General features: G+C 40.7%; 1 protein-coding gene across 1 annotated transcript; it reads right to left on the bottom strand.

Moving 5' to 3' along the window:
* Positions 1-111: 111 nt before the first annotated feature.
* si:ch211-250n8.1 lies at positions 112-9,539 on the bottom strand. Its single transcript, XM_048170782.1, has 16 exons — positions 9,221-9,539; positions 5,733-5,837; positions 5,312-5,387; positions 4,913-5,069; positions 4,792-4,837; positions 4,638-4,696; positions 4,509-4,544; positions 4,362-4,414; positions 4,020-4,152; positions 2,002-2,219; positions 1,868-1,913; positions 1,670-1,735; positions 1,503-1,562; positions 1,333-1,421; positions 949-1,043; positions 112-852 (listed from the first exon to the last, which is right to left on the bottom strand). Exons 1-16 carry the CDS (start codon positions 9,255-9,257, stop codon positions 818-820), a joined length of 1,311 nt encoding a protein of 436 aa, XP_048026739.1. The 5' UTR covers positions 9,258-9,539; the 3' UTR covers positions 112-817.
* Positions 9,540-14,068: the final 4,529 nt, after the last annotated feature.

Raw genomic sequence — 14,068 nt, 5'->3', positions numbered from 1 at the left:
GCGAGAATCGATTCTTTCGAACAGTTTGATTCGAACGCCACTAGGACTATTCAATTCGATGCGGACGCGAATGCTTCAGACCTGTTGTGTGAGCCGGCTCAACTGATTCGAACAAAAGAATCAAGTCAAAAGAAAGATTCGTTCTTCGTGACAGGAGAGTGAAGTCAGAGATAACAAACAGAGGTAACTCCCCAAACTAAGAGCGCGATGCTTTAAATTCAAAGTCGCAGATAAAGACCACCAAACGTGATTTTGATTTCTTAATAAATAACAAATACCGCGTAACAAATTAAGGATGTTTGTCCGTGCTCTCTCTTTTATTATTTTTATACTTAAAACATTCTTAAAAAACATCTTATTTTTTGTATATAGGAGTTACATGCTCCTTGAAATACATTTACTTCGTTATCTGATTAGAGAACTAGAAAGAGTGGAGAATGTTAAATGTCTTATTCACTGTATGACACATTTAATTTCTTTGTTGTACTTTTTAAAAGTCTAAAACCTTATTTTTATTTCCAGGTTTAAATACATAAATTACATTTTCAATATTTTTGGACCCATGTGTGTGCATTTAAATTTCTTGTTTTTATAACAGTGATAAAGTAATAAAGGCATGAAATCTGACTGACTCAATGTATTTCTATCAAAACAACATGGCACAAATACAGCGTATTACAATAAGGTTTTATCTGTCATATATACTAATACAAACAATAAACTATATTGTTATAATAATACAATGACAACACAGGTAGTGTTAAAAAACACATGATGCAAATGATGCAATGTCCAGTCCACTTAAGTTCTGTGTTTTTCATACAAACCATTCTGTATGTTTGAACCCAGCAGCTGTGGGGGGGAAAAATATATGAATTACTTCTAAATTGATTGGCGCTTGACATATCAATCCTTTTATTACATTAACACTGGTGGTTTCACACTCACCTATACGGTTAACAATCTCTTCACACTCAGTACTTGTGGCGGCCTGCAGGACCACACAACAGAAGCCTGTTGGTTTGCCTGCCTGCGGTGAATCTCTGAAACCAATTAAATGTTTAGTACTGAATGTCCAAGAAAGTCCAAGTTCAAAAACACAAAGCATGGAAGGAAATGTCACTGATAGGAAAATGGAATGCAGATAAACCGGTCTCATAATCCGCCGGCCATTTATTCAAATTCTGACACCCTATCAAATACTGAAAGCCTGAGTTTAAAAAAGACATTTGATATTTCAAGAACGAAAGCTTAGCACAAAACAGCATGCCATTCATCTCATTTTAATTACTTAGACATCTATTATACAACAGTTTTTCAAAGTATACTTACAATACACAAAAAGCAAAAACGGTTAAATCGGGTTGGCTTCCAAACCTCCCAACACATGATATCTCAGGGAAGTGGTGTTGAAACAGCTCCTGATCAAAAGGAGAGAATTTGGCTTAAAGATATTCACCTTTAACCCAAGTTATTTATATATAACATTGAATAATACAAACCTGCTTATTGGACTTCTCTATGCAGGTAAGATGAGTCTCCTTTACATCCAGTAGTACTTCCTGTACGACAAAATCAGAAAGAACGCATGAAAAATCATGCAGATATCACAACTAGCTTACAAATATATCCCTCTACATAAAACTCACTTGATTAATTGTGGATGTACCTTTCTTGCCTGTCTGCTCTCCAAAACCACAGGAATGGCATGCTGCAGAACCTCCTTACCTCCATACTTAAACAAAAACAACATTCATATTCAATAATCACACTAATTAGGATCACATATTGACTTGAAAAATACACACGTATGGATTAAAGAGAAGCAAGAGCACCATAAAGAGAGATGTTTACACAACTACTGTACCATTCCTATGTTTGCTTTTCCTAAGAGGTGCACAGCATACAGGATCCTGTTAATGAAACATGATCAAACAGGCCAGACTGTTTATGGTATTTGAGACTAATACAATTGCAAACACACATCTTTATTGAGAGTACCTGCCGTCTTTCACACACTGCGTCTGTGCTCTCTTCTGCCCTGCCGTTCTGTCCTGCTGAGAGGTTGGTTTTGGGCCAAACTGAAGCGAAGGTTTTTCCTGTTTGAGTTGCCGTAAGTGTTTGAACAACGGCTGATAGATGGACCCATCTTCTCCTCTCCAGCGTATAAAGTGAATTGAAAGTGGCTGACCCTTGAGCTTAGAGAGAACCACACCTGCCTTTGGAAGGAAAAAGTGTGTGGCCTGTCAGTCAGATATCGATCTTTACAGTACCTTTGTTGACATTTTCACATTTGCAATGTAATGGAAGTAGTTACAGATCTTTTCTTCTGTATTGTGATGTACATCCGAGTGAAACAGATTATCGCATGATCAATTATTGACTTGGTTCTATGCATCAGTTGTTGATTGAAAGGAAGCATTGATTGTGAGCTTGCAGTCAGCTGTAAGAAAGGGGTGCGATAATAATATTTTTAATTACAAATTAAAGTCTTTTTTTAACAAATGAAACATATACAAGGACAAAACGTTCACAATAAGATCAATGATGATAAAAATAATAATATTTGGAAAATAGAATGAATTTTCATTTCACGTCAACTTTAAAATACCTCTGCAAATGAGATTTGAGTGCTACACAACTTTAATTTTGGTTTCTTTGTCACATTAAAGTATCAATTCATACAAAAAATGAAAATTCTGTCATCAAAATCGCACCAGATGCGACCGTTGTCACTCACATCGCAACAGCAAAAAGATGTCTACACTGGACGTGACAAAGCGGCCATTGCAAAGTGTTTGTCTTTCGTGTTAATATGTCATAAATAGAACGAGGCATCAGTTTACTGTCTGAGATTTGACATGAGAGTGAGTAATTGATGACAGAATTTTAATAACACTTAAAATACACGGGCAACTTTTTGAGCAATGTTGCTGGGCAATGTTGCTGTCAAGGGGCAACCTAATGAGACAAGGGGCAACTAATTAGGGCAACTAAGCAACGAATCAGAGAGGAGCAAATCTATTGCCAACCCAATAAATACTTTATTGTTAAACACTTGTTAGGCACTTCATTTCAACTTTTCAAATATTTTCTTCATTTTTATTACATTTAAATGCCTTTCCAAACTGATTTGTGATGGGAAAATGGCAAAAGGCCGATTCGAACCTGGGTCGATCGCGTCAAAAGCTACTTTCACGTGCCATTTTCCCTACAGCCTATGCCACTGCAGACGTTACACATTACATATTACAGCCTAAGTACATTAAATTGGTATATCTGTTGGTATTTTAAGCATTAAATGAGGTGAATTCCCTGTTTTGGGTTGACACATGACAACTTACAAGCGTAAAAAGATATAAGTTCACGCTTCTTTTCTTCGATCCACTGCCACTGAGAGGCCGCCATCTTGTTTGCTTTTTTTCTGAAATCTCCAAGTCGGCTAGTGGTCGGCTGCTAGCATTCTGATTGAAGGATCTCAAAAAAATTCCCTAAAGTAAATCTAAAGTATCCAGATAAAAATTCGTTGCTCATTCTCAATGGGAAAGTGCCCCGGCAACATTGCTCAAAAAGTTGCCCTGTGTATCATCACCTTTAGAATATAGCGCATAAATATGTATGGTGTGGAACACTTTAAAACTTTAATGGTACTTTAATGATGTGCAGTTTATATTATCATCCACTTTGTGGAAACCAGCAGCTTGAACATTGTACCTAACATCTATTTTAGTGTTTCCCAGAAGAAAATAATATGTGGTTGGAACAAGTAAATAATGACAAAATTGTAATTCTTCAGTGAACTTTTCCTTTAAAGTTATGTGGCTCCTGTCCTGTCTTGTGAAGAACGAGTATTAGAATAAGCAAACACAGAAGCTTATCATGATTATATAATCAATTCAGGCAAAGCAGATAACAGAGCGCACATATATCAGGCTGTCTGTAAAAGCAATTTAATATTCATTTAAGTCAGTAAGTTGGGTCATGCAAGGACACATTTTGTGGGTAAAATTTATTCTGACCTGCCCATTGCTAGCATTCCTCAGTGATATCCCATTGATTTCATCAATGATGTCACCAGGCTCGGCAAACATATCCACCTGAGCTTGACTACCCTGAAGCAGGTCCAGCACAAACACACGTCCATCTAGGTACCTTTAGAAAGAAATATGATTAGAATATGGCATATGAATAGGAATACTAACTAGGAATATTTGCTGTTTAATCTAGAAAATGAAAAACTCGCATTGTGTATTTGCACACAGACAGCAGAATGCGAACAAAAATTATTTCTAGAATAACTGGCTAAAAATACACGAACAAATGCAGCATTCAGAATTGAAAAGACAAGCCGACATGCTAACCTGAGCACCATTCCCAGCTCCCGACAGGGAACGGCTTCATAGATTTGACACACCTAAAACACAAGCAAGGTTTGCAACATGCAGTTCAACATTACTTCTTCATGCACATACAGGTAAATCAAGCATGTCAGAATATTAAGATTGTACCGGAAGCAGCCAGCTTTCATCCAGGAAGCTGCAGTTCTGAGATTAAAGTCACAGAGAGGAAAAAATGAGATAAATCTCAAATTCAGCACATGAAGCATATAGCAAATACACAAGCTTAGCAGTTCATACCTCAATACTGATCTTAAAGTTCATTTCTGATAACACCATAGACAGCGAAAGAAATGGTTCTGTTTGGAAACAGATGAGATACTAATTACAGCAAATAAAAAAACAATATAACAGCTAAAGTTACAGTAGATGGTCTGGGAAACCAAAAACTCACCTACAAACTCCTCATTTCTAAGAATAGAAATGTTAGGGCAATACCACTGCAAAGAAAAGAAATGATGTTTATTATCTGTAAAAGACAAGATTCAGTCATCACTCTGTGAGTGTCCACTAACCTCGATTACTCTGTTTGTGTGCAGCAGGTGCTTCACTACATTTCCCAGGGTTCTCCTCATCAGCATGAGCCTTATGAAGAAGCGTCCTCGGCCTTGAGAGGTAATGAGTTTGCTGCAGGCTGTGGTCTGTTGCACTGCCAAAGAGACTGAACTCAACCTTCACGGGCAGACAGAACATTCTGGTCAGATCACATTCATTCTATTCTGTTTTCAGAAAATATGTGGTTGTGATTAATCAGTAGCTGTTATTTTTACATTTTTATCTATATTACTCCATAATGTTTCATCGTTTTAAATGTTTCAAAACCCTATGTTATTGTTTATGTCCTGGATGTAATAACACTTTGACTATGGTAAATGACGCTAAAAATGAGAAGCATATTCTGCATAAAGACTCACCTGCCACATGTGTCGTGATGTAGAAGCTGTTCGAAACAATGCCAGTAATCTCTATGTGCCAAGCTGAGAACAGGCTCTAAAAACATGAATGATATGCAGCATTCATTATATAATAAATATAACATAATTTACATGCACTTCTTGGCTGCTTGTCCAACTATGTAGATTATGCTTGTGTACAAAACTACTTTGAAGCATTTAACCATAAACATTTAGGTTATAAAACCATGTGTATATTGTCAATACACACATCCTTATCATCTGTAAACTACAATAAATGTCATCCTGTAATGTGTATGGATTCTCTCACAATGCGTGCCAGGTGTAATAATGGCTCTTATTTGAGTGTGCGTCCTGTGTTTGCTGACAGGTGATGATGCGCAGGTGTACGGGAGAGTGTGTGTTGGTGTGTGGAGCTCACGCTGTAGTCCCTTTCGCAGGATAAGTTCCAGGAGCTCACAGCAGGATGCCAGGTGTGGGTTGGAGTCAGTCACAGTGCCCTCCGATTTCAAATTCAGAATGCACACTTGGAATAAACCGAGAGGATGATGGTTAATAATTAGTTTTCTGTTTTTAACCACAAGATGTAATGTAGGTGGAATAACCCTTGCATCATTAAACCAGACCAAAACAGCACACACTGGCATACTTGGTTGCCAGGAATATGATAAAACGAGATGGATTTGGAGCGGAGTGATTATAGAACACTTTGAGCGGAGAGGGGAAATTTCCAAGTGTGGGTATCTGCAGGTCTGGGTTGCAAAAAAACAAAAAACAAAACCCGCCCAATTGCTACTCAAAACTAGCCCAGTCACATTTCAGAGGGGGTACCCCGGTAAAAAAGCACGTTCTGGGGGGTTAAATCCAGTTTTTGGTGGGGTTCCCCTGGTAAAACTCACATTCCAGGGGCTAAATATTATGTTATTTGGGGTCGCTTCAACCCGCGGACATGGAAAATCAACCAGCGGCAACAGTGTTAACCTAGCCCATTTCTGCAGAAAAACCACAGACTTGGCAACACTGCTGCAGGTTGGAGTAATGGGCGTGAAAAAAAGGTAGGGGCGTTGTAAAAGGTCTTTGTAATTGGTCACGAAACCTGTCTGTCAGGGTGTGGTGTAGGGTTAGGGGTTATACTGCATTCACGCCACCGCATAATTACCGTAATCTTGAGCTGACAACACGTGATGTTAAATTCGGAGCTGTTCACGTCCACCACTATCAACGCCTAAATGAATCTATGGCCCTGTCCCAAATGGCACCCTAAACCCTTACGGGTTCACACTTTCACGACGTAATACCGCTTTGACTGCCGGGTAAAGTCCTCTGCGGGCTCAGCAGAAGTGCGCATCGAGAGTGCACTGCAGCCACAAAGGGGGCGCTCACGAGCAACCTTCTTTAAGCTTAAATGACGAATGGGACACCCTACCGTCTTGTGGACTTAATGGACACACGGCCATTGTAAGTCCACAAGACCGAAAGTGCACATGAACAGGGCCTACAACGGTCAGGTGGTACAGCGGCCACATGGTACATGTGGGAGCTTTCGGAAGGTGCATTCACGCCACCTTGTAATTCCTGTATTCCGAGATTCTAGCTTGTAAAAAGCGTTCACGTCCTCGTAGAGCTCGTAATTACAGCTTGTAGATTGGGAGTTTTCTGAAAGCTCCCACATGTACCACATGGCCGCTGTACCACCTGACCGCTGTAGATTCATTTAGGCATTGATAGTGTTGCCATAGAAACGCATAATTCCCAGTCCGAGGACGTGAACAGCTCTGAGTATAACGTCAGGTGTTGTCATCTCAAGATTTCGGTAAATACGAGGTGGTGTGAACGCAGCAAGAATCCTCCCAGCTTACAAACTGTAATTACGAGCTCTACGAGGACGTGAACACTTTTTACGAGCCAGAATCTCGTAGTTACCCGTGGTTTCTGTTGCAGCAATTCACCTTTTACCACGCCCCTTTTTTCTGGCACGCCCATTATTCCGACCTGCAGCTATCCCATCTCTAAATTTCTTTTGCTTGCTCTACTCATATACACTGCTCCAGACCGGCTTTTGGTTTGTTTTGTTTCTATTTTTACCAGCAGAGAGAAATATGTTACATATTGACAAAATTCCCTATATGTATATCCGAGATAAAAAAAATGGAGGGCGGGACTTGATTTGGTCCATCGGTAATTGATTGGATCGTTGTGGTTTGCTATTACTGCGATCTCACATGAGTGACAGGCTGTCCTGCCCTCACGCCAGTAAACACGTTATTAGAGAGGAGTTCAGAATCTTATGTGCAAGGCCGTGGATAAATCATTTAATACATACCACAATGTTCCATAAAAAATAAGAATTCATGGTGACTTTCTCACATGGTAGATTACTCAGTATGAACACTTAAAAGACATACTCTTTTTTTTTTCTTTTTTAAGGTGCATTCCGCGATTTTTGGCCCTCTAGCAATTAATAAACAGAACTTCACGCGTCTTGCGGAAGAACATTGTAGCCGGAGCTACTTTTGTCAGTGAATAGGTGCATCCCAATTCGCGTACTTGTGCACTATTCTATGACGTTTTTAAGTATAAATAGTGCAAGTAGTGCGTTCACACAGAAAATTCCACAAAGAAAAAGTACACTTTAAATACCCGGATGATGCACTAAATCAGTGGTTCTCAAACCTGTCCTGGGGACCCCCCACCACTGCACATTTTGCATGTCTCCCTCATCTAACACACCCAATTCAACTCTTGCAGTCTCTACTAATTAGCTGATGACTTGAATCAGATGTGAATGAGGGTGGCATGCAAAATGTGCAGTGGTGGGGGGTCCCCAGGACAGGTTTGAGAACCACTGCACTAAATTAACGGAAAAAACGAAGTGTGGAATGTTGGACACTTCATTCACTCAACCGTCACAGCTTTAATTACGTAGCGGAGGGGGAGGGGGCATCAGACTCCGATGTTAAATAACAAAATAACCTTATACAATTCACACACTACATGGATGAGTACATAGTGCATAAGTACATAGTGTATAAGTGCATAGTGTATAGTGCGTCATTTGGGACGCAACTTATGTCTATGGCGAGTCACGCAGTTACTGTGATACTCTGCGGCGGGTCCTACCTGTCCGGTCTGAAATAGTCAGAAATAAACACTTATTAAAAGTGTGCCATAATGATTCAGGGTAAGACAAAAACACGGTTTGGAAAATAGATTCAAGTTGTACATTCTCATTATATAATTTTTGTAAATTTTGAACACAAAAAAAAGTTACGGACGGCAGCTTTAAATTAAATACAAATGTTTAGCCGTGTATTTGGCACCCTATCTTCTACAGTACATCAGTTTCTCAACCAGGGGTCCGTGGACCCCTAGTGGTCCTTGACGTAATGCCAGGGGTCCTTATAAAATATCTGAATATGATTTGTATATTTTGACATGTTCCCATAAAGAAGAAGATAATATATGTATATTATAAATGACGATATGACTGAATATTGGACAAGTCAACTAACGTAGTAGTAAATTATTTGGTCGTCACAAAGACATTAACGATACCAATGAGCCAATATTATTCTGGAGTCCTTGAGGACGGTTCTAAATATGACGGGGGTCCATTACTCAAAAAGGTTGAGATTCACTGCTCTACATAGAGCAGTACCTCCAAAAACATCGCCTCCAGTCAGTGTGGCCACTTCATATTATTAATTCAAAACGTTTTTTCTGAGTGCGCAGAACAAGTACGCTAGCTACCCATTTATCTACCAACAACAACAGGCGCTGCTAACTGACGCTCTCTCAGACAGCCTGTCATCTTCAGTTGCGTGACCAACTGATCAATTACCACAAAACAGCACATCTTAGGTCAGACACAGCCTTTAGTATGTGTATATGATGATATATGAAACCTACCTTTAAGTGTTTCGATAAGCGGGTCTTTTGCTGGCATTATTGTCAACGCGCATATACCGCCACATCTATCTTACACTGACAAGCAAATGTGGATAACCCGTCATCAGAGGTCTGTTTTCTCAAGGTTGCTTCATGAGTGAAATGTGAAGCACGTTCAGTGGTGACACCCGTCATTACTGTACATTAAACAGTCTCTACCGCCTCTTTATGGACCCATTTGATATGATGGTGGTGGTGAAGATGATGATGGCGCCCTCTCTATTAGTTCAATAAATCTATTCAATATTCGGGCTAGTCGTTTCCAAAGGCTCTAAACATTACTCAAACAAATAAACATTACTCAAATAGATAAAACAACAAAAATAATAATATATAACTAAAACATACTTTTCACACTCTCACTTATTTTATTTCTCTAACAATATCCTAAAGTGTAGATTAATTTTGTCATGAACAAAATTATGTCTCAAATTATGTATTGTGATTGAAAAATTATATATTTTAAAATTAAATAAATAAAATTGCCAGCTCTGTTGTCTTGTCTAAATACACAAAATTAAATCTTATTTTCTGCATAATAATAAAAAAAAAATATGCAGCTTGGTTAGAATTCATTTATTTATTTAGTAGTGTAAATAATGCCACTGTGTCAAACTGTCTGTTTTCCTAGAAGATGGTGAAGAGCACAATACTGAACAGCCGGGACAGAGATGTGTTCTGTTTTGTTGAGAGTTTTCAATGAAATTGCATTGTGCATCATTGTATAAGTATAGACACAGCACATCTAAGACTGCGTTTCTCACAGTGGATGGATTTACAGAATGATGTAAATCAGCCCATTAGCAGCCACTAGTTGTAATAAGTGCTTTTTGAATTACCATTTCAAATGAGAATTACTTAATAAGTTTAAAGCTAAGGTTAATTCTAGCTACCTTGGCAATACGTTGCTGGTGCAGAATAGGTCATGTAAGGTTAGAACCTTAAAGTGTTCTGTCAGGTGCTTCATATAGAACCTTTTAGGGGTTCTCATCATGGGATAATTTTATGGTTTTTAATTATAATTAGATTTTTATCACTAGAAAAGTTTGAAATAACATGTTAAACATGAAAGTATTATGCAATAATTTATGACATTTTTCCTTGGCATAAAGGGCTCTTTAAAATTGCGTCAGGGTTCCATATAGAACCTTTTTTTTCTATCAGCACATGCACTGATTTATGAATTTATGTCAATCTGTGAATCTGAATTAGTAAGAATCATAATTAATTTGTTCCCAAGCTGAACAACTCTAAAAATTAAAGGGGACCTACTTTATTATGCCCCTTTTCACAAGATGTAATATAAGTCCCCAGAATGTGTCTGAAGTTTCAGCTCAAAATACCCCACAGATCATTTATTATAGCTTGTCAAATTTGCCCTTATTTGGGTGAGATCAAAAACTTGCCATTTTTGTGTGTGTCCCTTTAAATGCTAATGAGCTGCTGCTCCCTGTCCACTTTTCAAAAGAGGGAGGAGCTTTAACAGTTCACGCTTCGGTTGCTCATCAACAAAAAAACAGGAGAATCTCACGCAGCTAAAATGATGATTGTCAGTAACGGTGTTTAGCCTTACATTGTTGAAACTGGAGTCGGACACTGATGGAGAGACTCAGGAAGAAGTTACAACTTATAGAATGCAACTGGATGTTTCTGAACAGTTAGTGGATAAATGTATGTAGTTGCTGTGGAGTTGATTCAACTCATTGACTAGCATGTGCCATCATGTTAATCTTTTGTGCAAAACCCATATAGATGCCCACTATAGCGTTCCTGTTTGTCAAACTGAGCCATACACACCAGGCTAACGTTTATGCTATCAAATGCTGTGAATGGTCTAATATTTTTTCTAAAATATTGCGCAGACAGAAACCTTTTTAGCAATTGAGCTTGCCAGGGTCAACTTGCAGGCAATCCATGCTAAGAAGACTCTAAATATTGTTCTGTGCTCTTCTGTGCAGCCAACAACAGAACAGTTAGCATGCTTTGCTCGAACTTTTGCCATGGCGTTAGAACTGGTATACCGTTTTCGCTTTGAAAACAAAATGACAACTATAAGTGCAGTTATACAGTGCATAAACAAAGTTCACACAGCTAATATAACCCTCAAATGGATCTTTACAAGATGTTCGTCATTCATGCTGCATGCATGCATCGATTCCTGTGAGCATAGTATTTATTTGGATGTTTACATTTGATTCTGAATGAGTTTGAGGCTATATGCTCTGTGGCTAACGGCTAATGCTACACTGTTGGAGAGATTTACAAAGAATGAAGTTGTGTTTATGAATTATACAGACTGCAAGTGTTTAAAAATGAAAATAGCGACGGCTCTTGTCTCCGTGAATACAGTAATAAACGATGGTAATTGTAACGAGGTTAGTAGATATGGGAAGAAGGAGGCGGGAACCGGCGAACATTGAACAAAACTTTAATCTCAAAATAAACAAACAAAACGAAAGTAATGCCGGCAGACCCTCGCGGACGTCTGCCGGCCACACAAACATAATAAAACATAACGTAAAGTCCAGGCCTGGTCCTCTCTCGTCCTTCACTGTAGTCGCTCCTCCTTTTATGCTCCCGGAGCTCCTCCGTGAGGGACTCAAGGCCGGTGCACCTCCCAGGTGAAGCTCATTAACACTCGCGCCACCGGCCTAGCGCCGTTCCCTCACGGCTCTCGCCCGCCCTGGTCGCCACATACCCCCATCGCCCCTCGCAGGCCGGGGGGTACTCCCGAGACTGCGCTCTACTCCCCCCCCCCGGGGCCTGTCTCGGCGGCCGCAGCACCTGGGGGTAAGGACAGACGAGACGAGAGAAAGGAGACGGAAGCAAGGGGAGCGACAGGACGAGAGAGGGGAGAGAGGAAAAAGAAAGAGGGAAAAAAAAAAAATTCTGGGTCCGGTTCCCAGACACACTGCCGCTCGGTCCTCAGCCTGCCGAGAGGCTTTTCCTCGCGGTGCCACATGCGATGGCACTGGACGCTTGGTGGACGGCCCGATCCTCGACCGCCTCCTGGCGGCCGGCGATGGCTCCTCCGGCTGAGGGCAGCCGGCAGCGAGTCCCCCGTCCCCTGCTCCTCCCCTTAATGGCGGACGGCAGCCGGCTCCGGCCCACGGCGAACGGCGGCGACTCCTCCGCTCCCTCCTGGACGGCAGCCACCCCACCTCGTCCCAGGAGCACGGCATCCGGGTCTCCGTCCCACCTTTCACTAGGCTCCAGCACCACCGCCTCGGGCAGCCTCTCGCGGTCTACACACACTCCCGCGCTGCCCGAACTCCGCAGCACCGCGATCCCCCTCAGCAGCGAGGGCTCTTCGACAGCATGTCCCTCCTTCCTCCCGGGTTTCGGCACCAATGTAACGAGGTTAGTAGATATGGGAAGAAGGAGGCGGGAACCGGCGAACATTGAACAAAACTTTAATCTCAAAATAAACAAACAAAACGAAAGTAATGCCGGCAGACCCTCGCGGACGTCTGCCGGCCACACAAACATAATAAAACATAACGTAAAGTCCAGGCCTGGTCCTCTCTCGTCCTTCACTGTAGTCGCTCCTCCTTTTATGCTCCCGGAGCTCCTCTGTGAGGGACTCAAGGCCGGTGCGCCTCCCAGGTGAAGCTCATTAACACTCGCGCCACCGGCCTCGCGCCGTTCCCTCACGGCTCTCGCCCGCCCTGGTCGCCACAGTAATTTTAACCACATTTAACAGTAAATTAGCAACATGCTAACGAAACATTTAGAAAGACAATTTACAAATCACTAAAAATATCATGTAATCATGGATCATGTCAGTTATTATTTCTCCATCTGCCATTTTTCGCTATTGTTCTTGCTTGCTTACCTAGTCTGATGATTCTGCTGTACACAGATCCAGATGTTAATACTGGCTGCCCTTGTCTAATGCCTTGAACATGAGCTGGCATATGCAAATATTGGGGTCATACATATTAATGATCCCGACTGTTATGTAACAGTCAGTGTTATGTTGAGATTCGCCTGTTTTCCAGAGGTCTTTTAAACAAATGAGATTTATATAAGAAGGAGGAAACAATGGAGTTTGAGACTCACTGTATGTCTTTTCCATGTACTGAACTCTTGTTATTCAACTATGCCAAGGTAAATTCAATTTTTGATTCTAGGGCACCTTTAATATTACATTCCAAAGAGTGGCTGTTATCAGCCCAATGGTGGAAAATGAAACCGTAACCGTAGCCTACCAGCCGGCCCAGATCGGCACGGAATGGAACGGTTGCGCAATGAGAACCGTTCGGCCCGACAGTGGAAAAGTGGCTAAAGTTACTGGGTTGTCCTTTTTTCACATTTTCTGGGTTGGTCGATGCACCAGGGAACCGATTATAGCACTTAAACACGGAAAAAGTCAGATTTTCATGATATGTCCCGTTTCTTTCTTTCTTTTTTTCTTTTAAATCAGTACAATATGCATTGACAGTTCATTTAGTGTGATGTTGGGCCTTTGTTTAACAGCAGTTAACATTTACTTTTCTTGTTGTTGATAAAGACTTAGATCCTAATTGGACCTACTTCACTTAAGGCACAAGTCTGCTGGGAGGCAACAACTCTGTTCAATTCACTGAGCATGCTTTAACTTAGAGGTTCTTCCATTAGGACTGATTGGAAACGTGCGGTAAAGGACGGCCACTAACTCTTACGTCCCAGTGTGATGTCTGAAATGATGGAGCTTATGAGGGCTGTAGCAGAACCTACACTTCAACAGTGCTTAACTTCAAGAAAACTGCATGGTGGTTAGGTACTGAATGTTGATTTCTTACTTTTTTAGTCATGATGACACTGTAA

The sequence above is a fragment of the Megalobrama amblycephala genome, linkage group LG20, assembly GCF_018812025.1.
Source record: "Megalobrama amblycephala isolate DHTTF-2021 linkage group LG20, ASM1881202v1, whole genome shotgun sequence".
Classification (NCBI taxonomy): domain Eukaryota; kingdom Metazoa; phylum Chordata; class Actinopteri; order Cypriniformes; family Xenocyprididae; genus Megalobrama; species Megalobrama amblycephala.
Note: the sequence above shows the minus strand (reverse complement) of the source record. Positions and strands in the feature narration are given on the sequence as shown.

What these genes read in the sequence shown, in the direction of transcription:
- si:ch211-250n8.1 (XM_048170782.1), bottom strand. Translation starts at nt 9,257, where the DNA reads ATGCCAGCAAAAGACCCGCTTATCGAAACACTTAAAG. An exon ending in CCTGCGAAAGGGACTACAGC is followed by an intron (nt 5,388 to 5,732) that starts GTGAGCTCCACA and finishes TCATGTTTTTAG; the next exon opens with AGCCTGTTCTCAGCTTGGCA. An exon ending in TAGAGAAGTCCAATAAGCAG is followed by an intron (nt 1,422 to 1,502) that starts GTTTGTATTATT and finishes CCTTTTGATCAG; the next exon opens with GAGCTGTTTCAACACCACTT.